The sequence below is a fragment of the Patagioenas fasciata genome, chromosome 13 (assembly GCF_037038585.1).
Source record: "Patagioenas fasciata isolate bPatFas1 chromosome 13, bPatFas1.hap1, whole genome shotgun sequence".
NCBI lineage: Eukaryota > Metazoa > Chordata > Aves > Columbiformes > Columbidae > Patagioenas > Patagioenas fasciata.
Genome location: NC_092532.1, coordinates 10,456,087 through 10,479,805, shown reverse-complemented (window position 1 = coordinate 10,479,805; position 23,719 = coordinate 10,456,087). Strand labels below are relative to the sequence as shown.

Below are 23,719 nucleotides of genomic sequence, written 5' to 3'. Positions count from 1 at the left end.
TCAAATTGGATAGGAAAGCTGGGTACTGCGGCCCTGAGCTCTGCGGGAGCGCAGCAGCGGTGCTGGGAGGGAGGATGGAGCCTGCGGCCATGCATGTGCACGGAGGAGGAGAAAAGCTGTGGGATGTGGGGACCGGTCAGGGGACCCCTTTAGCCATGGGTGAATATACAAAGAAATGAATAAATGGGAGCACAGTGCTCTGAGGATAATCTGTCAGAGACTGAACCTGGTCCCACCAGAAAACACTCTGCGAGTAACCTGACATCTCCATCCTGCATCCCGGCTCCCTCCACCATTTCTGCTCGGTCTTAACTAGTTTGTTCTTGAGTAGACACATGTAGAAGAAAACAAGTACTGGGAAGCCAGGGTTTTGCTCTTTTTGTGGCACAGCCATTGCCTGCGGTGTACGAGGGCCGCTGGTGTGTTGAAAAGCCCTTTATTGATCTGCACAGCCTGTCTCTCGCTGCAGGAGCTGGCGATGGACAGATTCCCATGTGATGCACGGTGCATTAGCGCTGGGTTACCCACTGCTGATGACATCCGTCCCGGGAATTTTCACTGCCTGTGTTAATGTTCATGCTGAGACCCCAAAATCTATCAGCGACAAGCCAAACCATTGTGGGGTTTAGGCTTTGCTGGAGACACAGGGCAGGTGGGATTAGGTGGGCGTGTAGACTCAGCCCCAAGGTCTTGGAGAGTGTCTTGGCTTTGTGATTCAGCTGCATGCAGGAGAGGTCCAAGGAGCTCAAAATGCGAGTGAGGAGACATGATTTGTGTGAAACCCATGATCCTGCAGCTCAAGCTCTTCCCTTTGCAAGGGTATTTTGCACTGACAGTCTCTCCTCAGCATGCCAAACCAAAGCACAGCAAGATTTTGCAAACCTAGAACCAGCTAGAAAGGCTTTCATATAATTAGTCAGATTAATTTTAAAGCTTCTAAATGAATAAACACGCCCCTGCAGTGTCCACAAACAAAATCACATCGTCCAAATGGAAAGAAATGCATGAAATAGGCAGCAGTTGCATTGGCGGAGGATCCTGATGCTCTTTTTGGTGGTTTTGGGGCTCAGGGGTGTGATATTCCCCATCTAAAACCGATGTGAGCTCTGGCTTACCAGCACCTGGGGGTTTAGAGCAGCGCTGGTGTGTGTGTGTGTGTATTCTCTTCTGTCTAATAATATGGCTGAGTTCACTCTGCAGCCTTTCCCTTGGTGGGGGAAAATATGTGCCCACCCACGTATTTCATTAAATTTGTGAGAATTCAGTATTTTTGAAAACTCTACCTCTCTGTCAGATTTGGTTGGAATTGGCCAACACGTTCAAAAGTTATTAGTGTGGGAGTGATGGCATATAGATATATAAACAGCACAATCACATAAGTAAGCCCCATTTCCTGAGGAAAGTAGGCTAAAAACATAGTGTACTGAAGACAAGTAAATTGGATTCTTAAAGTTGTTTTAGTCTGAACAGAGCACAATGTTATCTGTGACACAGAAAAGTAAGCTCATTTAGGGAATAGTTTTTTAGGTTCGGTAGATGATTCTCCTAAATTTTCTTCGATGCAATTAAAATGAAATAACACTTGCTTTCTTCTTATATCTCCCACTCACTGAAATAGTTTGTGTAAATTGAATGGGTGAAAAAGGCTACGAATCAGATCTGAAAAACTACTGTTGATATCAAATATTTGTTTTCAGAGGTAGCCAGGAAGGGAACCCTTTTCCAGCTTGTTTAAAATGAAGGTTCAGGGTGTCCTCTTTGTGCTCTGGGCTGTTTTATTCCCCCCTCATATGAGCCAGGAGCCATCACGCTTCCTGCTGCTGCCTTGGAAGGATGAAGGATGCACCGGAGACACTATTAGTGATAACATTGGTACCTAAGGCAAATTGTCCATAGGCACTAGTGTGTCCTGGTCAACTGAAATATAATATCTAGGCAAGAGAGGTGGGCCAGAAAGCTCATCGTCACCCCTTGGCTTTCAGCATAGATGCTGGCCATGGAGGACAGATGAACATGGAGCATTGCAGAGGACCATCCCCAGCTCTCTGCGACAGATGATGGCAGTTTTAATGCAAAGCAGACAGACCCTGATTCTCTCCAGGCTTTCCTTCTGCTACCACAGTTCAAGGTTTTGTAATTAATGGTTGGATTACTGATGAGAGGAAGGGACGTCGCCAGTGCTAGGGATGTGAGTCCCAGAGATGGGTGACATTTGATGAGCACTCAACTCCTCTCCAGCGCAAGGTCCCATTGTTCAACACCTTAAATAACAGCTCCTTGGAGCAGCTGATGCCCGAGCACCCCGGAGGGGATCCTGTTCTCAGGTTAGTCCTAAGCAACTAATGCACTTCCAGGCGTAATTACAGCCAAGCCATTCACCAACGATGAGAAAAATATAATTAAGCTCAATACTCTCAGGAGGAATCGGGCTACAAATTAACACGGTGTCATTTGACTTCAGAAAGGGAAACTGGAGAAAAAATAAAAGGAAGCAAATAAAGACAACCTGGCAGCGAGGACAGATAAAGGAAAACGTTTGGATTCAGCCTGGATGCTCTTTCAGGATGCTGCAGTGAGGGTGAAGCATCCGTCCGTGTTTGACGTACCATGGGGAGCAGGAACGCAAATAAAAGCCCCGGAGAGCTGAACAGCAAAGTGCAGACGGTTGTTTGAGCCAAACAGGTATTTTCTTCAGAAAAAAAAAAAAAATGGAAGTGCAGCCCAGGCAAAACCAACAGAAAAGAATAGATTCTGCAGTTCTGATCCCAAACATTTTAAGTTGCGGTAATGTCACTACCGGCAGTATGCCGAGCCGTGATAATGCTGCTTAATGCTCTCTCAGGCCTGTGCCTGCAGCTTTGTGATTGTACTTGACTGCATTTGATTTACGGTTTCCACTGGGTTTTCGGATGCTGCGACTGCGGGGGTCCTGCATTAGTGTCACCCTAATCACACCTCAGGGCTTTCCCTGCGGATGGCGAAGGGGAATGAAGGGGGATGTGGGTGACGGGGAATGCTGGTGCGTGTCCCCTTCCTCGGGTCGGGCTGATGGGGACGAGGTGGCAGCAGATTGAAGCTGAAATAGGTTACAACAGAACCAGTTGTGGAGACAGGGCTGAGCAAACAATTCAGGGTTCAGATCAAGTGTGTTGGGGTCTCCCACACCTTGTCCAGCCCCTTTTTGGGCACCTCTTGGCCCAGGATCCGAGGCTGGAACAGCTCTGCTGGGAGGACAGGCTGAGAGAGTTGGGGTTTTCAGCTGGAGAAGAGAAGCTCCGGGGAGACCTTATTGTGGCCCTTCTGTACTTAAAAGGGGCCAATAAGAAAATTGGGGACAGACTTTTTAGCATGGCCTGTTGTGATATAGGATAAGTGGTGATGGTTTTAAACTAGAGGAGGAAGATTCAGGCTGGAAACAAGGAAGGAGTTTTTGCCCCTGAGGGTGGTGAGAGCGTGGCCCAGGTTCCCAGAGAGGTGGTGGATGAACCATCCCTGGAGACATCCCAGGCCAGGCTGGACGGGGCTCTGAGCAACCTGAGCTGGTGAAGATGTCCCTGCTCATGGCAGGGGTGGCACTGGGGGAGCTTTGAAGGTCCCTTAAACCCAGACTGTGACTGATGATTCTATGATCGTGAACCCTCCATCCCTTCTCCATCCTTTCCTTGAGGGGTGCAGAGGACAGAGCAACAGGCAGAAAAGCACAGGAGGGATGGATGGATGGATGGATGGAAGTGACTCAAAGGCTGAAATCAGCTGGGGTAGGTCATTCTCTTTACATTAGCATTTTCTTTTTCCTCCCTGCCTTCCCTCCCTCCTAAACAGCCCTTGTGCAATACAGAGAGGAGCAAAGGCCGGGGCCGGCAGCCTCCAACAGGCTGTGCCGCTGACAGAGCCGAGCAGAGCATGGTGACTGTCCCCTCTGCCACCTCCCTCCCCGCCCGTGTTGATAGGGGTCAGGCGCGGGCGGTGGAGATTAGGATCAGCTGTTGTCCCTCCAGTTCGTGTGCTGCTGTCAGCCACGATGACACAGATGCCTCTGACTCAACAACAATTTCCACCTCTAGTCCGGGACATTCGAGGAATGGTGGATCCCCACGTGGCGTCCTGGAGCATCACGTCCTTCCCGCTGCTCTTGGGGACCTGCTGCCTGCACTGTGACTCTTTAAGTCCTCCTGCAATGCCAATTTAATAACTTCCTGCTCAGACAAGACTTAACAGCGTTAAGCCCTTTTGCGGCCGTGTCAAAAGTCAGGACAAGCTGTCACGCTTGCGCAGGGCCAGCTCTGCGTGTCCCCAACTGCCACCCTGCTGCCCGGGGCGTAGGGACGCTGGAAAAATTAAGTGCTTTTCATAGGAATGATGCTTTACAGAGTAATCCAACTGGAAAAAACCTCAGCAGGGTCTTTTTTAGCTTCTAGGAGAGCAGCTCAGTGTGGTTTCGCCAGCCCCTTTCCCTTCATTGCTCTCCCATCCTTCAACCATGACTCGGCGGCTCCCCTCACCTTCCCTCTTCAAATACAAGGTAAACCACCCCGGCTCCATGAGCCAGATGTGCAACATGCTTTAATTTAATCATTTCCAACATTGCCAGGTCGTGATGAAGTAACGTGAGCTGGGAGGGGGATCCAGCCCTTCTCAGGAGATGGTGCAGGATTATTTCAGCCCCCTTGAGCTGTGTTAGATTCCTCCCACTAACAAAATAACCTCCCGCCTGTCCTGACTGCCTTCACCACACAGGGAAGAGGGAATGAGCTGAAGAAGAGGATGGTGAAGCCTCTTCCTCGTGCGCTTGCTTTTGAGTGGAGCAGACCTTCGTCAGAATGGGAAAAAAAAAGAAAAAGCCAACAACAACAAAAAATACAGCCCCTGATTTTCCTTTCTGCTGCTTTTCCTATTCAACGAGGAGAAACTGCAGCGTTGCTTTTCTCAGCGATCTTTGGGAGGGAAGGGAGGGATCCACCCGCAGCAGCTGCCTGGCAGGCGGGCTGGCTCGCTGCCCCTCGCTGCCCCTCGCTCCCTCCATCCTCATCCTCACCCTCCGGCTGCTGGGAGCCTGGTGGGGTGACACACAAGCCCACAGCCAAGGCCAAGGGCTAGAAGTGAGGGATGCTGAGCATAGCATCCCTGCCAGCGTGTCCCACCACCCGAAAACCCCAGAGAACAGAGATGAAAATGCAGAGCTGGGCAAAAATGTTGTTTTCCTTGCTGGTGTTCATGAGCATCACTTCTCCCCACAGCCAACGATTGGGATGTTGGGGTACTGTCACTGCCATGGGGGGTCCCAGTCCCACAAGGCTCTTGCAAGTCAGTTTGTAAAGCTTTGAGCAATGAGGTTTCTGTCGCCTCCTCTATGCAGGACAAATGACAAACTTGTCCTGGCTTCCTAATCCAGGAAATTAAAGGATTTGAACATAGACCCTGCTAAGCAAATTTCCCCCCTGAAAATCCCAGAGGGATTTAACCCATGGATCCGATCGATTATCCCTTTAAAGTTGTGACTAAGGAAGATCCCAATTCTTCAGGGTGCTGAGCACCCTAAAATCCCATGGCAGCAGTGACGTGGCTATGCCTGGAGCTCAGCTCGTTGTCTGGTGAGACCTTTTCAATTTTATCTCATCTCTCCCGGCCCTTTTCACCAGCGAACAGCAGCCCTTTGCTGCCAACCGGGACAGCACAGCCTTGCTGCAACCACAGCCCAAATCCGCCCCGTCCTGTCACCGTGTGTCACCTTCCAGGGACATGGAAAGGGAGGAGTGTTGGTTTTCCCAGCTCAGCATCAGGAGCGTCCCATGGGACATGGGCTGGGTGCACCCTGATGGGAGCCAAGTGGGCAGAAGGGAGCACGGGACCAGGGCGTAGAGATTTTCTGAATTAATTCTGCTCAATTAAAGGATGTCTAGTGTCCATCCTCAAAGCAAAACCTGCTGGAGATGGGGAACCCAAGCTAGGTGGACACCACACCATGAAGTGTCTTTGTGAGGCTCGATGGCTCAATGATGCCATTCTGAACCCTGAGTAGCAGTTCTTTGGGGTTGGACCCCCTTATGGAGGAGAAATCAGTTTGCGGGCTCAAACCTGGATGCAGCAGTCACAGGGGCTGTCCCACAGCCACCTTGCTGGCAGGTGGCCACAGCCGGTCCCCATCCAACATGACAACATCCCTGGGGAGCTTCGAACAGCTGTGGCAGGTGGCAGCTCTTCCCCAACCTTTCACTCCTGGGGATCTGCATGAGAACGACTGTGTGTGATGGTAGAGCCAGGGATGCTGTTGAGAAGGTACCTGTCCATGGGGAGAGGCGTGGGGCAGGATTTGGGCAGGGGTCAGTAGCCCTGGGTTCACCTGAATTGTATAAATGGCCTCTCCGGGGAAACAGCCTGCAGCCTTCTCTCCGTTATCTGGCTGCGTCTCTCTCTGATCTGTCTCATCACCACAGCACGCAGGTGAAGCATAAATAATTAAAAGCCCAGATTCTGTCCTGGCAGAGCTGGGCTCTGGGTCTCTTCCCCTCGTGTGTTGCTGACTTCTTACATGGAAATTTTCACTGGCTTTGCCTTGGAAGCAGCACAGACCCACAAATGTAGGGCGTCTGCCAGCCTTGGGGCACATCGGCTTTTGGGGACTCACTGCCCCAGTGGTCCCCAGTGGCAGCATCTCACCCGGGGGGTCCCATGGGATGCTCAGGGTGCACCAGGATGAGCAGCACCCACCAGCTGAGGATCCAAGCTGGGTGCAGAAGTGGGCAAACCCACTGTAGACCCTGCAGCTCACGCCTGACTCCCTGATCTTCAGATGCCTGGTGAGAAATGGGGTTTTTGGGGATGCAGACTGGCTTTTGGGCTCTTGGGTGCTCAAAACACCCAGTTGACAGGGAGGAGAAACCCATGCAGACAACGAGAAATTTCACTGAACACTCCTGTCCCCTCTATTCCTCCCCGTGGGGACCAGAGCTGCAGAGACCAGTGACAGCAGCCTGGCACTGAGCATATTTCTGCAGCTTTTTAGCATCTGATGTTGCTTTTTAGGAGAGTGGATTTGGTGGGTACCGTTTCCAGATGAGACTTCCGTGCAGGTCTGTGTCCAGCCAAACTCTGCACAGGGCTCGGCTGCACCGAGGGATGGTGGTACCCTGGGTTTGGGGCACAGCCAAGGAAGGTTCTCATCCCCCAGGATGCTGTAAGCAATAGGGTTAAGGGATGTTGGCTGTTTTCCTTGGGGATCATTTTTGTTCTGAGTTGGAATTTTCTCTCTGGGTTGGCATTTTCTCATCATTCCTGGGGGTTCCCAGTGTGCAGACATGGGACCTGGATGTGGCAGTAGGGATGGAGGTGACATTGCCGTGTCCCATGTGTGGCTGTCTCTGACCAGCCGCTTTGGGAGTGGTTGCCCCTTAGAGCAGAGAGAAGGTCCCTGTGGTCACCAGGTCGATCCTGGTGAGACTGAATGTGGAAAGAAGTGCACAGAACACACCAATGTCTCACTCCAGGTAGGGAATCAGCCTCTTCCCAGCTGCGTGGAGCAAGATATGGACATGGTGTTTGCTTTCTGAGCATCTCTTAGGGCCCTGGCAATAGAAATACATTTTTCCATCACTCAGAAGACTGGCCTGTTTTAACCCATCCCTTAGAACCCTGTCACGTCCTCTCTTCCACCCCACAGGGCTGGTGGTGGAGAAGTCTCAGTGGGAGAGGTTGGATATCAACCACGTCCCCTCCGACAGCTGGAGAGCATCCGTCAGCTCTCCCAAGGCCATTTCAGCTCCATATCTTGGCCTCAGTCCAAGCTGTGCTGGCACTAAAATATTAAGTTCAGTTAAATGAGTTTGTCGTTGACTCTGCATCAGATTTTTTTTCTGCAGTTTGCTCTGAACTAGGGTGGGTTTTGCTGTTGGGTGTTGGCTGGTTAAAACAGTGTGTGGCCATCATGGATTGTCCCTGTCCATCAGCCCATCACCAAGGGAAAGGAGAACCATGAGCTCAACGTTGCGCTGCGTCTTCTGGGCTTTTGTGGCTTCAGCAGCAGAAAAAAAAAAATTGCCTGGAAAGTTCATTTGCCAAATGTCTGTTTTACTTGAGGTGACCAAAACTTGTGAAACTGCCAAAGAATTGCAGCCAAAAACCTGAACAGGGTGAAGGGTCAGGAAAGGGAAAAATACTTTTCTTTGCTATTCCGTTGTGTTTTGCTTCGGAATTTTATTTGACTTGTTTTTTAGACATCAAAATGAAACTGAAATTAAACCAGCAGGTCGGCTTTGCTTGCCTGTCATTGCCTCCCTCACCTGGAGTTTTTCGCTTGAGCTTCCCGAATTCTCTTATTCCAAGGACTTTTCCCTTGGCTGTAAGGAGAAGTTCCTGACTATTCCCAAAGGGCCAGGCTGTGCAGATGGCTCCTCAAAGGGATTTTAAGGCTTCCCATAAGGCAAACCAGAGGCTCCCTCATCTCCTTTAGCCCATGGCCTGGTTAAGTTTCTCTGTGCTGCATTTTGCACCTTTGGCTTTGAGATTTCCACCCCACTCTTCATCCCGTGCATGGCATCAGCGAAGTGAGGAGGTCAGTGTGAAAAACGAGGAGGAATGGGCTATTTTGGGGATAGTGTTGGAGGTCAGGGTGGGATGCTGATGGTCCACCAAATCCTCCACCTTTCAACCAGGTCATGGCAGGAGGAGGCACCCGGCATCCATACTGAGCCAGGCTTTTTCTAACCACCTTCATCTATCCCATGAAGGTTCCTCCAAATTTGTGGCTGGACTAGGGGTGATCATGTCCCAACTACATCTCTAAACTCCTCCCTGATAAATCCAGGTAACGTTACACCAAGCTGCCTATCCACACCTGCCACGGCCAAGCCTCCCACCAAAAATCCTTGCATCTTCCCGGCATAGTGAGCAGGGTCGGGCTCATGAGGGCTTGGAGGTGCCGCCTTTGGAGCCAGCCTTGCCCAGAGACAGGGCGATGCGAGCGGAATGCGGGATGCAGCCTGAAGCCATTAGAGTCAGCAGCACGTACAGCCAAACCCAACGCTCCACATGTCCAGGCAGGCTGAGTTATGGCTGCTCGGGGAGCTATAACTTGGCCTGTTGTGCATTTAAAAATCTCCACCCAAATGCGGCATTGATATAGGGCTTTTCTGCTGTTCTGGTTTTGCGTTTAATACAGACAGTATAGATCTGCAGCGTGCGGATGATCCAGCACTGCCCAGGTTCCTTGGAGATTTGGTGCCTTCACTTGCTTTTTTTCTTGGGCTTTTTCTTATTTTGTTTTTAATTTTCTGAGGGTTGTTAGTGATTTCTTCCAACCTGTTTTGCCTCCTGCCTGGAAGTGGCAGGATCATTTGTAATGTGCTATTTTTGCGCAGGGTTAGGGGAGTATTTATGGCGTGGTTGTACCTTTGGGACATTTGCGTGGAGGGCTGTCTGCTGGCCCTCCGCGAGAGCACAGCATGAAGAAGGGGACGTCAGTGTTTCCCATTTGCGTTATATATATACCCATTATGTACACGCCCATTATGTACTTTTTCCACTATGTACATGACAATTATCCAGTAAAATCATGGAAACCTACCCCAAGACATCTGGAAAGCACGCAGCATCCCCCCTGCTCACTTCTTTCCCTTCCTTGAAGCTAATTCTTCCCAAACTCTGATCCGAGCAGGTTCCTACAGGTTTTGCATCACCACCCATAGCTTCTCAGAAGCTAATGACACTCCCAGCATCACAGCAATTATCTCATGTCTTTATCAATTTATAAGAAAAGGGGAAACTCCATCCCTGGAGCTGGAGTTTGCTCTTGCTTCCACTGTGTCTGATTTGGGGCCAGCTCGTGGTCCATCGCTGTCCATCTCTGCCATGTTTGAGCCAGGAAACAGGTCTGGAGTGATGCCAAACCTGTCTCCTTTGGTCGGTCAGGCTGGGACCATGGTGGGGACGACGTCACTAAATCTGTCCTTTTTCCAAGGCAAAGCGCAGCTCCTGGGCTGGCAGGTCCTGCCTGGCCACCTCGCTCACCTGCATCCTCCATAGCTTCATCACAAGTGACAGATGGCAGGAGACGAGACTCCCTGTCCAGATGTTAATCATCTTGTGAGCTGTAAATAACATCTCAGGGCAGCTTGTGCGTCGTCTCCGGTGCAAAAGACCCATCAGCTTTGCCCTTGCTGAGGAGTGGGGCAAAAAATTAAAAGGAAGGAAACCCACCGGAGGGAGATGCACGGGTCTGCCTGACTCTGCTTATTCTGCATGTCCCTTGGGCAAAGAGATGCTGGCAGGGTCCTGGCTAACGGTGAAAGATGTGCCTTTGGGTACCAACTCCACCTAGCCCAGCCCCTTGAGGTTAATGGAGTTTGGTTTGCTCATGCCAGGGCCTAAATTTTTTTGTTTAGCAGCAACAGGAATAAATGAAACAAATCCAAGCAGCCCCACAACTGTTTGGGGATGCTGGATGGAGAGCATTGCAATGTGATGGCCTTTTGGCTGCTCCCATCCTTCTCTGTTGGGAAGGACCTGACTCAGGGTTCCAGGGATGGGAACGTCCAAGATGTCACGATGCAACTTGCTGCCTGCTCTGGGCTGAGGTTTGGGCCACGTTTCTCCAGGATTTTGGGACATGACATTTGATTGTGGCTCATCCTTGTGCCCCAGACCACTGGGACTTTGCACCATTGCACATTGTGAATTCAGTTCTCCAGCAAAACTCATTTTGTCTACTCAAAGGCAAGGCACAGGGCAGGAGCGCACAGCCCGGGATACTTCTTTTTCTCTTACTTGGATGAAAAAATTGTATTTCAGTGCAAAACGGCAAATGCCACCTTTGTGAATTTGCTCTCCCATTGTAAGAGCTGCAAAAATATAAAGGTAGAGAAGAATCCGGCACAGGTTCCTGAAGCAAGGAGCTGAATGAAAACTGGCTCCATCCCTGTTTCCACGAATTTCAGAGAGCCCGCACGTGCCGTGCCCCAGCCTGGACATGGGAGCCTGCTCTCCACAGGGTCCTCCAGCTTACCTGGGAACAGTTTCCCCCGTAACGTTACATTTCCCAGCGTATAACCACAGGGAAACTCAGATTTGGCCTTTTGACCACAACACTTCCCATGCTTCTCTATATTGTTGCCTCCTTGGGCAGTAACAAACAAACGCATCGAGGCTTTTTTTCATGATTAAAGGTTTTGACTCTTTTTTTTTTTTCAAAAAAATTCAAGACTTTTCTCGTGAAACGTGACTTTCAGAGTAATTTTTTCAGAACCTTCAGTAATCATTCCCTCCGCCCCATGCCATCCCAGCTCATTGCTCCCAGCACCGGCACACGGAGCTCAGGCAAGGATGCTCCATCCTCCCACCCCAAAATCCCCATCCAGAGCCATGAAGTCTGGCAGTGGGCAGGGGAAACCAGGCTTTCTCTTTGCTATGCACAGCACCTGCTTTCTGTCTGGCTTCAAAGAGCCGGAGCAGACGTTTTTGGCTGCATTACGTCATGTCAGAGGTCACATTAGCTGCTTTTTCTTCTTGATTAAAAATTCTAGCAATGAGGGGGGGAGGAAAAAGCAGACAGAGGAAGCGGGCAAGGCAAATATGCTCGCGATAAGCAGGTAAATGGGAATTTATGCACAGCTAGCTAATTGGTGTGTCTAATATTCCACCCCCTGAGTACCGGCACTGTATTACTGCCTTCACAAATCACTCAAGGCAAGCCTAGCGCAATAACTACCAAGTCAGGAGAGCCGTGAAAAGAGTCAAGCTGGAATTAAGAGTGGGTTTTATCGGGGCAATAAATGCCAGATAGGGAAAATTAACAAACAGGTTGTTAATTGGTGCCATCTCCTTGCTCCCTGAAGGAAATGTCTAGACAGAGCCTGGCCCTGGGTTGCTCCTACCTTGCAGGTATTGCAGCATTTTTGGGGGGCCAGAGAGGTGCTGGAGGTGGGAGGCTGTGCCTGGTGAAGGATGCTGAACTGAAGCTGACGCCGGGGGCAAAGGGAGGCAGGACAGGAGCTGCAGCTCTGCCCTAAATCAGAGATACTCCCGCAGAGGTAAGAGCCAGACAGTCTGCAGCGGTTATTAATAATTCAGGCCCAATTTGTCCCATCTAGGAGAGTGTGAAGACCAGCTGAGCCGAGCCTCCTTGCAAGTAGGGTTTGAGATATTGCCTCAAAGCTTCTCATCCCTCCCCGGTGCCGGTTGCAGTTATCGATCCCATTCTGGCATGGGGGAGATGCCTCTGCGGGGTGCAGAGTGATCGGATAGCCCTGGGAGAGGCTGGAATCAGCGCTCACCCACTCCCCTCCACTCTGGGTTTCAGTTAACAGCATTGATCACTCGGGGACTTTTGCTTTTGGTGCATCTTGGCTTGATGCAATTAGGGAGGGGTCCTGCTCTCTGCTGTGCCAGTGGGAGCATAAAATAACTCCTGCTGAGTCAATACTGTTGAGGATCTTGTGCTCATGCAAGCCTGGGTTTTGCACATGGGGTGGTTGGACTGAAAAGCTGCTTTTTGTCTCCTCGTCCAGCCATCCCCTCCCAGGATAAAGTTCATCCCAATGTGTCCCTGTGCATCCCTGAGCCAACCCGGCTGCTTTGCAAGTGTGAAACAGAGCCATGGTTGGAGGGGAGAGTGAAACACCGAGGCTGGAACACCCTGAAAATGCTCTCTCAGAATTTTTCCTGAAGTATTTTCTTGCAGCTGTGTTTTAATTGAATTTTGGCATTTGAAAAATACATGAACCTCTGCAATGGAGGGGAAAAACATTCCTGCTATAGGAAGATAAAGATGCATTTAAAAAAAAAATAAAAAGCTGCATGATTACATATTGACCTGCGAGACAAAGTGAATCCAATGGAGCCAGCCTGGCCCCTTAGGAAAACTTGAGGCTGTTCATTATGTCCAAGGATGAGCTCACAGGCTCATTAACTCCATCCTTGCTGATGAGCCAGTGCTCATCTGCCCAAATGCAAAGACTTGGCGAGTTTGCATGTTTTCCATGACAATATGGAGCACAGGGCTTTCTCCTTCTATATGGTAGGAGGAAGAAGGCTTTGATAATAGTTTTAATATTTTTCTTTTGATCTCAGCTTTCTCACTTCATTTATGAGCTCTGGACAATTAGATCAGTCTGTCCATCCCTTCAGCCTCTCCATCTGAGCAAAGAAATTGAAAACAAGGGAGAAAAGACATCAAACCCTGTTGTGTTCACCAGGAGCTTGTTTTTTTGGGCTGACTTGCAAGAGGGTCGATTTTTAGGTCCAAAGTCAAGGTAGGAAAGTTTAAATCCTAATTGCCCTGCTGAAATCAGCTCAGTACTGAGCAAAGGGTTTAGGGCTTGTTGCAGTCTTGTGTGTGTCAAGGAGTTGGGACTATCTGGAGAACTCAGGGGAGGTTTCCAGCAGCTCTTGGCATGGGATCTCCCAAAACCCACCCTCCATAAAGCAGCAGTTTCATACTTCCCTGTCAAGCCTCCATCCCACCAAGGAGGGGATCCCTTGGCCGAGCTTGGAGTTCACGGAGACATCGGAGAAGCAAGGAGCTTACTTGCAAAAGAAGGGAAATGCCCCAGCAGGAGCTGCCATGGGGAAACAGACCTTCTGTTCCTGAAATCTTGCCCATATGATGCTTTTTTTTTTTTTGCATTCAAACCACGAATAATGTGGATTTCCCCCTGTGTCCAGCACACAGCTGCCTTTGCCCCGAACATACTCAAAGAGTCTGCTATCTGCTTTTTATTAAAGAAGAGCCTGTTTTTCATACAGGACTACAAGAAAAAAAAAGCAACAAGAAAGGCGAATCCCTTGTCTGGTTCCATCTCACCATTTGCACTACCCCTGCGCTCAAAGAAAGTTGGATGGAGGTGAAGGATTCAGAAACAAAACAGGTTTTCTTGGACACCAGGTGCCATCTCTGCAAATACAGACATTGCGCTTACGACTCCTGAACAGACCCACCTTTGCTCAGATAAATTTCTGGTGGTCCATAAACTTGCTCTAATTTCAAGCCTAACTTTTAAGCAGTTTGTTCTGGCTGTTCTTCTGCCTTGTCTGGTTTTAATTTTGCTTCGTTTCTTCATGAAACCTTCAGGTGCCACAGATTTTACTGGGAACTCACCCCTTTTTGGCTAAACTAACCTCAAGCATGAGGTTTGCAGCAGGAGCTCTTCACTCACGCAAATCCAGGTCAGAGTCTCCATTGGCATTCCTAAAAAGCCAAAGTCTTCCTTGCAAATCAGTTTATTCCAGCTTCTTATAGATTAACCAGAGCTGATAAACTTGGCATCACGAACCCCTCACAGGTATTATCCCTTCCCTTGTCAGTTCTGGCCAAATCACAAGAGATATGCAAAGATTTACAGAAATCTGTTTGGTTGGGATATTTCCCTGCCTCTTGCCAGCTCTTCTTGCCAGTTTGACCACTTGCCTGGTCATCCTCCGAGAAGAGTGAGTCAGCTGGGCAAAAGAATTAATAAATCAAATAACCCAAGCCAGTCCCAGCGTGGACACCCTGCCCCAACCCAGACTGGACCCTTGGGTCCTCAGAGCTGTAAACCACCTCTCACCATCACCCCTTGCCAAAACACCCTCCCCCAGTTCATCTTGGATGGCCAAATGCACTAAAATGTGATTTAGAGGTTAGAACCATCCTCAAAAGTCCCTCTGTGCTTGGGTGTGCTGATATTTAGAGAGCTCTGGGCATCTCCATCACACTGGGATCTGTCACCCATTCTCCCCTTCTCAACCATTGATGGCAGATGAAACCCAGCTGAGCACCTTTGAGCTGATGTGCAACTTGTAATCAGCTGGGGCAAGATGATAAGGACAAGGTCCTCTTGCAAACAACTCGTTAGGAGATGGAGGACACCACAGGAGGTCAGGAAGGAGCAATGCAAGAAGATCGGTTTAATTCTTCCACTGCTGAGCATTCCCAGCCTCCTCCAGCTGTGATGGATCTGTAGGGAAGGATCCAGCCTTATTTTGACTCTGGTTTCCAGGATGGTGCCTCTGTCTGGGAAAGATTCATAGCAGCGCTTACAGCAAAAGGAGAAGAGTGATTAGATCAAGCCCCATCTATGTGTTGTGGAGAAAGACCCGCTTTACAAGGAAATAAACTCAAGCAATTAGCTGGGGAATTAAGATTTAGCGCACGCTACGAGCAGCAGGCATGTATAAAGGAGACAGCTGTTAAATTTAGTATGTGACAAAGTCATGCGAGCACTAACTGGATTACTTGCATTTATTTGGGAATACTTATGTATTTTATTATGCAATGTATAGATCACCATAATTCTGCTTTTCACTCCGACGGCGTCTCTCCTCCAAGCATCTTAGAGAGCATTACAAACAATTAAGCCTGCCTGTGCCTCTGTGGAGCGCTCAATGTTAGATCCGCTTTGTGGGTATTGAGTATATTTTAGATCGGAGATGGCTTAATTAATGTGATTGATTTTTAACTCTTCCTAGGCCAGAGCCCCAAGCTGCTGCTCTACTTGGGCTGATCCTGGAGCCCACAGGGATGGACTAGTCCAGAAGTCGCTGGGAGCAAGTCTTCCAGGGATGGAAATCCATCCCTCCCCCAGGAATTATGCATTTGACCCGTTTTGGTGAAAAAAGGGGAGGCAATGGATGCTGGAGAGGGGAGCACGGCTGGTGGCTCCACATGCGCTCTCCCAGCACAACCTCCCGCTCTGCAGGTGCCTTCATGTGTCCCCAGGACCCTTGGAAGTGGCACAAGCTGCTTTTCAGCTTGTCCAGCCTCCTTCCCTGGCAAGAAGTGACAGAGAAGTGCCTGCGGTGGCATCTCCAGGGAGGCAGTGTGTAATCCTGCCTGCTGAGTTCAGTCCAGACACTATTAGACGTTATTAATCCCTTGTACCAGGCCAGCGGGGACCGGCAGCCTGCTGTATAACTGTGTATGGGAGGGATGGTCCCTTGCCTGAGCAGTTTGAGGAGGGTCAAACGGATGGAGGATCTTCAGGACCCGGCATCCACATCACTGAGAAGCCCCCATGGAAGATGCTGTTTTAACAACCTCAAAGTCAGCATCCTAATTTTAATCTTCAGGTGGCACCATCCGTAGCACTGGGGTGGTTTTTCGGTGGGTCTGATGCCCCAGCTTTTCCCACCGACCACGTTTGTGCCAAAAACGGGAGCAGTTTGCGCCTCCTCTGCCAGCAGTTTGCTGCAGCTCCTGCTTGGAGCATCCCTGCTCCTCCTGAAAGAGCTGAGCTGGGATATCTGCCATGGGATGGGGCTGTGCTGGGCTTGTCCACTACTCCAGCCCTGCATGAGTGTGGAGCAGAGAGAGCTGGAGACAGGGTGGGTAAAAAGACATTTAAAACCATTTTTTTGGTTGCATTGGACCCATGGGAACAGCGACAGCATCACTCCACCACCTTCAATAGCTACAGGAGAACAGGTCGTATCTGCTTCCTTGGCTACAAAGCAGCCAATTTATATAAATAAAGCACTTATTAGAGCAAAGGCAACTTGTGAGCACTTGAAAACAAGTGACAGGTCAGCTCTGGGAACAAGGACCAGGCGTCTCGCCCGGGCTCAAGGAGGTGCTGGTGCACAGATGCTCACAAAGGTGGTTTTGTATCCCGGGCTTGTGCCGCACGATGCAACTCCAGGCACATCACTGCCCCGGTTTTCCATTTATAGGAGGCTGTCAGAAATGGCACTCCTCTCCGAGCAGCTGTCAAAAAATCAGAGGGAATTCAGAGAGCGGCAGGAAAAAAAAAAGAAAGATTAAAGGAGATGGAGGGCCTGATTTTGGAGGGAAAATAAATCAGCTGAGTTATTTATAATGCAGCCTGCAGCAGGGTGGATAGGAACAGGCGTTTTTTTGAAGTGCCTCGATAGCTTAGCTAAGGGAAAGGGGCAAACCGGCCTCCAAAGGATGCTCGCAGGGATGGGGCTGTGTAAGAGGGTGTAAATCCTGAGCAATGGGGTGAAATACCGTCGACTATGAGTGTCTGGGGCATCGCTGGTAATGGGTGTACGCAGGGCATGATTGCTCATCCAGAATGAAAAAAATGCCCCCCAAAAGGTGCATTAAGGGGTGTTAGAGGCAGTACCGGTGGCAAACCCCCACTCCTATATCTCTTCTCGGTGACAAACTGCACTTGTATTTACATCCAGTGTTTTATACAAAACATGTCATGGAGGGGGTGGGAATATTTGGTTTTTCATCCAAAAGCAAATGGTTTTAGTTAAAAAAAAAAAAAAGAAAACCACTTGCTTTAAATTCAGGCCTTGAGCTGTAGAGGCTCGCGGGGGTTGGACGCAGAGGTTGGGCTGGGGTCCCCTCAGAGGGATGCGTGATGGAGGGGACCATCCCCAGGGCACAGAGCATCCTGTCCCTCTTTCCACATTGCCCAGGTGATTTGCAGGCTGAGAAGAAGTTCATGAACATGTTATCACTGCAACATCACCCATCCCTGAACAAGCCCAAGCTCCTGGCTTCTCCAAAGGGGGTTAGAGCAAAAGGGTTTTGTGGAGACAATTTGGGTTTTTCTGTGAAGGGAAGATGTCTAACGTGGTCCTTGTCTCTCTGGTCGCCTTGCAGGACCTCTCATTCCAGGGCCAAGGCGGAGGCGGCTGTGACGGCGGCGCAGAAAGCGCAGGAGGAGGCGCGGATCGCCAGGATCACTGCCAAAGAGTTTTCGCCTTCCTTCCAGCACAGGGAGAACGGTCAGTATGTGCCACTGTGCCAGCCGGCCCTGTGGGTGCAGCATTCACCCTGTGCCGCTCTCTGCCCCTCTCAGCCCTGCAAAGACCCAAAATCCCCGAACACGAGCCCTGCGCAGGGTCTCGTCAGTGCCCACAGCTCCCAGTCCTCACTGGGAAACCACCCCGCAACAGCAGTTTTCGGGGGTTTTAGCACAAGGCTTTCAATATTCAACACTTCCACCCTGTGCAGTCCTGGCATTACAGCGGTCTCCTCATTTCACACCAAAATACCTTAATTTTCTAATTTGTAGTCCTTGATGGTTGCACACAAAAAACCCAACAAGAGCTCTGAAAGCAAAATGCCAACAATGGATCACAGGGGAGGTCGATCACTGATTTTTTGCCCCTGTGGCTTTTATGGTTCATTATTTCTTTTGAACACTTCGGCTTGCAGAGCTGGGCTGGCACATGTTGGTACCTAATCCTTCACTTGGGCGTGCAAATTGGTTGTATGTGTGTGCATCAGGAAAATGTACGTCTGAGATTTACCCAGTGGCTTTTCCTTCCTCCATTTTCTTTGGCTTTTTTTTTGCCAGTTTGTCCAAATTTTTGCTCGTTGACATGAGTTTTGGGCAGGAAGAAGCGAAGCCGCGGTCAGGCAGGGTCTGCAGCAGGTGGATGCACGGGCAGGATTCACCCCACGGTGGCTGCGTCTGTCCAGGAGCAAGCAGAGCTTCTTCGAGTGGGAGTGGAAAGCTCCAAGTCCCCACAGCAATAATTAACATAGCAATTAATATATGTGAATGGTTTTATTCAAAAGTTTCCCTGCACCAAGCCCTCATTAGGAGGCGTCTATCATTATTTTTCTAGCCCTTCCAGCTCTGTAACTGAAGATTACTCATTCGGCTTCATTGCTCCAGGGGTTGGTGCCAGTGACTCACGTTGGCGGTGCCTTTCCCCGAGGCTGGGAAAAAGGGATCATTGCATCTTTTGGACCAGTCAGCCCATGTACAAGTCCTCACTTAACCGCAATTGCGGAGGTGGCTGGGGGCATCCCACGGCTCGGCAGTGATGAGCCAGCCGGGTTTTGAGGTCTGGCTCCAAACCTGCCCAGGTTGGGGTGATGCATGTAGCAAACCCATCCAGGACATGGCCACGCGTGGATAGGCATTTCGGGGAGCAGAGGATGCAGAGCTGAGCACACACAGCCCTGTTCAAACACCCCTCGGCATTTCTCCTCCTGCAGAGGTGCAATTTGTATATCGGAGATCTGAGCTTTTTCGCAGGGCTGTGCAGTCCCAGGGGTTCCTTCAGCCCTGAGATATTCCTCATCTCCATTTCCTCTTGCCAAGAGACTTTGCTGTTTTAAATCACCTCTTGAAAAGATATTTTTAGGTAATACATTTTTTACTAGCTTCTAGATGGGGACATGGTGCTTGACTTGTGCTGGGGATTGTGTTTCTGGTGCTCACGTCTGGGTGGGTTGTGTGTGAGTGAAGAGTTGGGGGGAAGGAGCTTCCACTTAGAGCACATTAAAAAACAAACACACCATCCAAGATGTGTCGGGAAACCTGGATGCAGCTGTGGACCAAGTCAGGCAGATAATAGCTGTGAGCAGCCACGTCGCCCTGCAGACCCTGTAACCTCGGGCTGCCAAACAGCCGAGGGGTGGCCAGTTGCAGGGGTTGCACCAGGGACGGGGTGAACTGCTGCCATGCTGGACGTGCCCCCCTTGCACGGCATTGTGGGTGCTGGATGTGCCCCCCTTGCACGGCGTTGTGGGTGCTGGATGTGCCCCTCTTGTACTGCCTTGTGTGTGCTGTATGTGCCCCCCTTGCACAGCATTGTAGGTGCTGGATGTGCCCCCCTTGCACACCATCAGGGTGATGGATGTGCCCATTTTGCACACTGTTGTGTGCCACCCACCTTCACAGCACCACAAGGGGGTTTGTGCTCACCCCAGCATCAGCCCCCCAGGTGCCCTGACCCAGAGCATCCCTGCAGCACAGCCCCTGTTTAAACAAAGACTCCGGACTGGCAGGCACTGGCTCCAGCAACCCCAGATGCAGCAAGGCCTTTACCTGGAAAAAGCAAAAACAAGTCCCTGCTCAGTGCCCTGTATCACCCTCTCACCTGTGGTTTTCCACCTCTGTCTGCTGGGGGTTCTTCCACGCCCCTGTCACGGTCACTGTGCTTGTGCTTCCCCGGTTCCTGGCCATGCTTGTCTGCCCACGGGCTGCTTGGTGCCGGTGAAGTGACTCCCCCAAGGTGACGGCAGCATGTCAGTGGCAGAGGCAGGAGCTCAGCACCATTCCTGAACCCCCTCTGTGGCTCTTCAGGGTTACGGCAGCACCCAGGAACACGTCCTTGGCTTTGAAGATGCCACGGCCAAGCACGGCTGCCTCGGTCCTGCTGGAAATCCAGATTTGGTGTTCTGTGTCCTCCTTCACGCTCTCACAACTGTTCTTCCAGGAACATCACGTGCTCAGCAACTAATTTTAGCTCAGAATAATTGTTGCACATCCTCGGGTGTCGAAAGCCGGCAAGACAGCACCGTGCATCTGTTGAGTTCCTCTGCGAGGAAGCGCCTGCGGGTCTGGGGCTGGAGGGGCGGCCGTGCCACAGCATTTCCATCCCATTTGTCTGTGAGCCAAAACTCAGGCAATTAACCCATGGAGAGGTGGAATTAGCTCGTTGCAGGCCCAGGTGGGAGAGATGTAGGATGAAAGGGAGCTTAATAACATGTTTCCCGGTGTGGGTGTCTGCGTTGAGGATTCTAGAGCATCGTTGGGATTTCTCACCTCCATCGTGGGGCTGGGGGGCCAGGGATGATTAGGGTTGGAGCTAAAATGCAGGAGCAGCAGGTGTAGCAAGGCTGTGACTGGTTATGCCATTGGGGTCACTGAAGCTGGTGGGAAGCTTTCCAGTCCCTGCATCTCCAGCCTGAGATAAAGAGGGACACCCCAAGTCTTGGGTGAGCCTGTTTCGATAACTGGCTTTACAGTTTTCTCATACAAAGCCATTTATTTCCTCAGTTCCCCACTTTGAAACAGAAAGGTGGCTGGAATGGGAACATCTCAACAACAGCCACAAAATCAGTCTGTATATTTCCCCAGAGACAGTTATTCTGCATAAAAATGGAGGGGGTGAACTCCACCTGCCTCTTTCACCAAAATTTCCCACCAGTACGAGTCTTGCTCGGGGGCTCCAGGTAAATCCCAGGAGGTTCAGTCTCCCGCAAACAAACAGAGACACAGGAAACAAACTCAAACTGAACTATATCTGAGTATTGTCCCAAAACACAAACAGAATTTTCCGTAGCAAATAATACAAAAAAAAATCAAAGCAAAAAACCATAAACACACAGTCATTAAAAGACTTAATTTCCCATAGACAAATTGCTTCTGTAAGAAATTTCCAAGCCTTGCTACTATTTACTTCCCCTGCAAGTACTTTGATGGGACACCCATCCCCGTGCTCCTGCGTGTGTCCAGACCAGGGAGCGGTGGGATGCGGGGACGGCTGTGGGCGAGGGCACAGACACACAGACACGTCCCGGCGGCAGCAGCTCCCCAAGAAGATGTGATAGAGAAAATTACTCAGCAGAAGTGAAGAGATTAGAGCAGGCGCCTCAGAGCATTTATTTTTAAACCGTGGTAAGAAATTGAGTTCTTCTTTTTTGAGACTCATTTCTTGTCTAGCCATAGCAATTGCAATTAGATGCATTTCAGGGGCATTAGGCAGTTAATATATTTATCAAATTATTCACGTAATTTAGCACGGCTTTAGCTGGGAACAACTATGCCTTGAGAGGGTAAAATGAGAATTAACCACTATTAGCTTGCACTCCCTTGAAATAATTTGGCGCTTCATCAATAATTAATAAGTTGCAGGGTTTTTTTTTTAATTGTTTGGAGAAGCGACATGTTTCTTACCAGCTGGTCACCTCCAGCAGAAGATGCTCAGCCACCCTTGAAGTGCCTGTCCCTAGGGAGGCGTTGTCTGGGCTGTGCTCTGGGCTCAAAGGGCAGGATGTGCATTCAGCACCGTAAAGATGAGATGATGATGAATGTTGTACTCATGTAGCCCTGGACATGCTGCTTTAATCCTGCCTAAACATGCAAGGTACAACGGCCCGTGTGTGGTCCAGCAAGGGGAGCTGAGTGGGGAAATTCCCATTGCCTCCGTGTCTGTTTGAGGCAGGAAACTTGTTTGTTATATGATTTGTGCGTTGTTTCTTTTTCTAAATGGGAAGCCTGCACACCTGCCCCAGTTCTGCATCATGAGCCGCTTCCCCATGTTGCTGGGGCTGAAAAACAATTGTGAGTCCTTTTACCTGTAATACATCCACACGGTTTTCCACACGTGTCCCCAAGCAAGCAGGTGCCCAGTGGCAGCAGGGACGGCGAGAACCGCGGGCACTAAAGGAGCAGCCGCTGTTGAGCCCATTTGAATCAGAGCCACGGGGGTGCCAGGTGGTTTCTAAAAGGGTTGGTAGCTCTTGTGTTTCCAGCAGTGGAGAAACACAACCTTAGTGCACAATAACAGCGTCTCGACAATGCCGGCAGCTGGTGCCAAACCAATTTCCCCATGCCGGGCTGCAGCCGCTGGCTCCACAGGTGCTGGGGTTGACAGCAGGTTTGGTGTAAAACCAACAGACATTGCCTTTTCTCTTGGTATAGTGGCAGAAACTGTTTATTGTGCTTTCCTGCTACTGTCCTGACCTTGCACTGCGGTTTCCCAATGCTTTCAGTCCTGTTCTTTGACTTAAAAAAACCTGGTGGCTGCCCTGCAGAACAGAAATAACCCTGTTGCATTTCTCTCTCCTTCTCTCCTTTTTCTCCGAACTACACGCACACTAAAAAAAGGGCTCGAATGCCAGAGACCCAAGCGCCAGAACTCGAGCGATGACATCGAGGTCCTCTCCACCGGGACACCTCTCCAGCAAGAGAGCCCCGAGCTGTACCGCAAAGGGACCACCCCGTCCGACCTGACCCCCGACGACAGCCCGCTGCAGAGCTTCCCCGCCAGCCCCTCCTCCACGCCGCCCCTGGGCCCCGCCGGCCGCAACAAGGGCGCCCACTTCTCCCGGCAGGTCTCGGTGGACGAAGAGAGGGGTGGGGAGATCCAGATGTTGCTGGAGGGGCGCGGTGGGGACTACCTGCGCCCCAACAGCTGGAGCGAAGAGAAGGTCGGCGGGACGCGCGGCGTGAGAAGCGGGACGCTGCGCAGCGGGCAGCTGGGGTCGAGCTCCGTCCCTGAAGATTACAGAGGTCGGAGCGGAGGACACAAACATTCGGCCTCCAACCACAAGCAAAGAGAGAGGTGGACAGATTCCCCGGCCACGGTTTCGTGGACTTCCCACCACAGGTCCCACAACCACAGCTCAGGGAGCTCCAAACTGCTTGAGCTAGATGAGGAGAAAATGAGCAACTACGAGATGGAGATGAAGCCCCTCATGAGGATGGATTCTTATATGCAAGAGATTCACACCCAAAAAAGACACTATAGCAAAGGAGGACCCTGCCGGAGCATGGCTGACGACCACCGCGGGGAAGAGCGGGGCTTCGGGGTTCAGAGACTGAGGTCTAAGTCCCAGAACAAAGAGAATTTCAGGCCAGCTTCCTCTGCCGAGCCCACGGTGCAGAAACTGGAAAACCTGAGATTCGGGGACAAAGCTGAACCTCGGCTACTAAGGTGGGACTTAACCTTCTCCCCGCCACAGAAATCCTTACCTGTTGCACTAGAATCTGAAGAGGACAATGGGGATGCGCTCAAATCCAGTACGGTAAGTAGGCAAAAATTGTGTGTTGAAATCTGGCCGAGGAACGTGGTGCAGAGCTGTTGTGGTATTGCAGAGCTGAACCTGAATTATTGTGGGTTTTTGTCTTGAATCCCCTTCCTTCTCCCATCCTGCGTAACAGCCTCTGCTGGAAGCTGGTGTGGGGTTTTCTCTGCAGAATGTCTCGGTGGGAACAGCAGGTTATTCACTGGGGCAAGTTTGAGTTTGTTTTGCAATCCGGGGCCAGCAATAGAAATATATTATTGCTGGGGTTTCAAGCATTCGCCTGGT

General features: G+C 50.5%; 1 protein-coding gene across 1 annotated transcript in view; it reads left to right on the top strand.

The window, feature by feature from the left end:
• JPH3 (junctophilin 3) overlaps positions 1 to 23,719 on the top strand; it is a 56,073-nt gene that overhangs the window by 19,910 nt on the left and 12,444 nt on the right. Inside the window, exons 4-5 of the mRNA XM_065848569.2 lie at positions 17,543 to 17,667; positions 22,515 to 23,434. Coding sequence (XP_065704641.1) covers positions 17,543 to 17,667; positions 22,515 to 23,434 — 1,045 coding nt within the window. The remainder of the gene's footprint in view (positions 1 to 17,542; positions 17,668 to 22,514; positions 23,435 to 23,719) is intronic.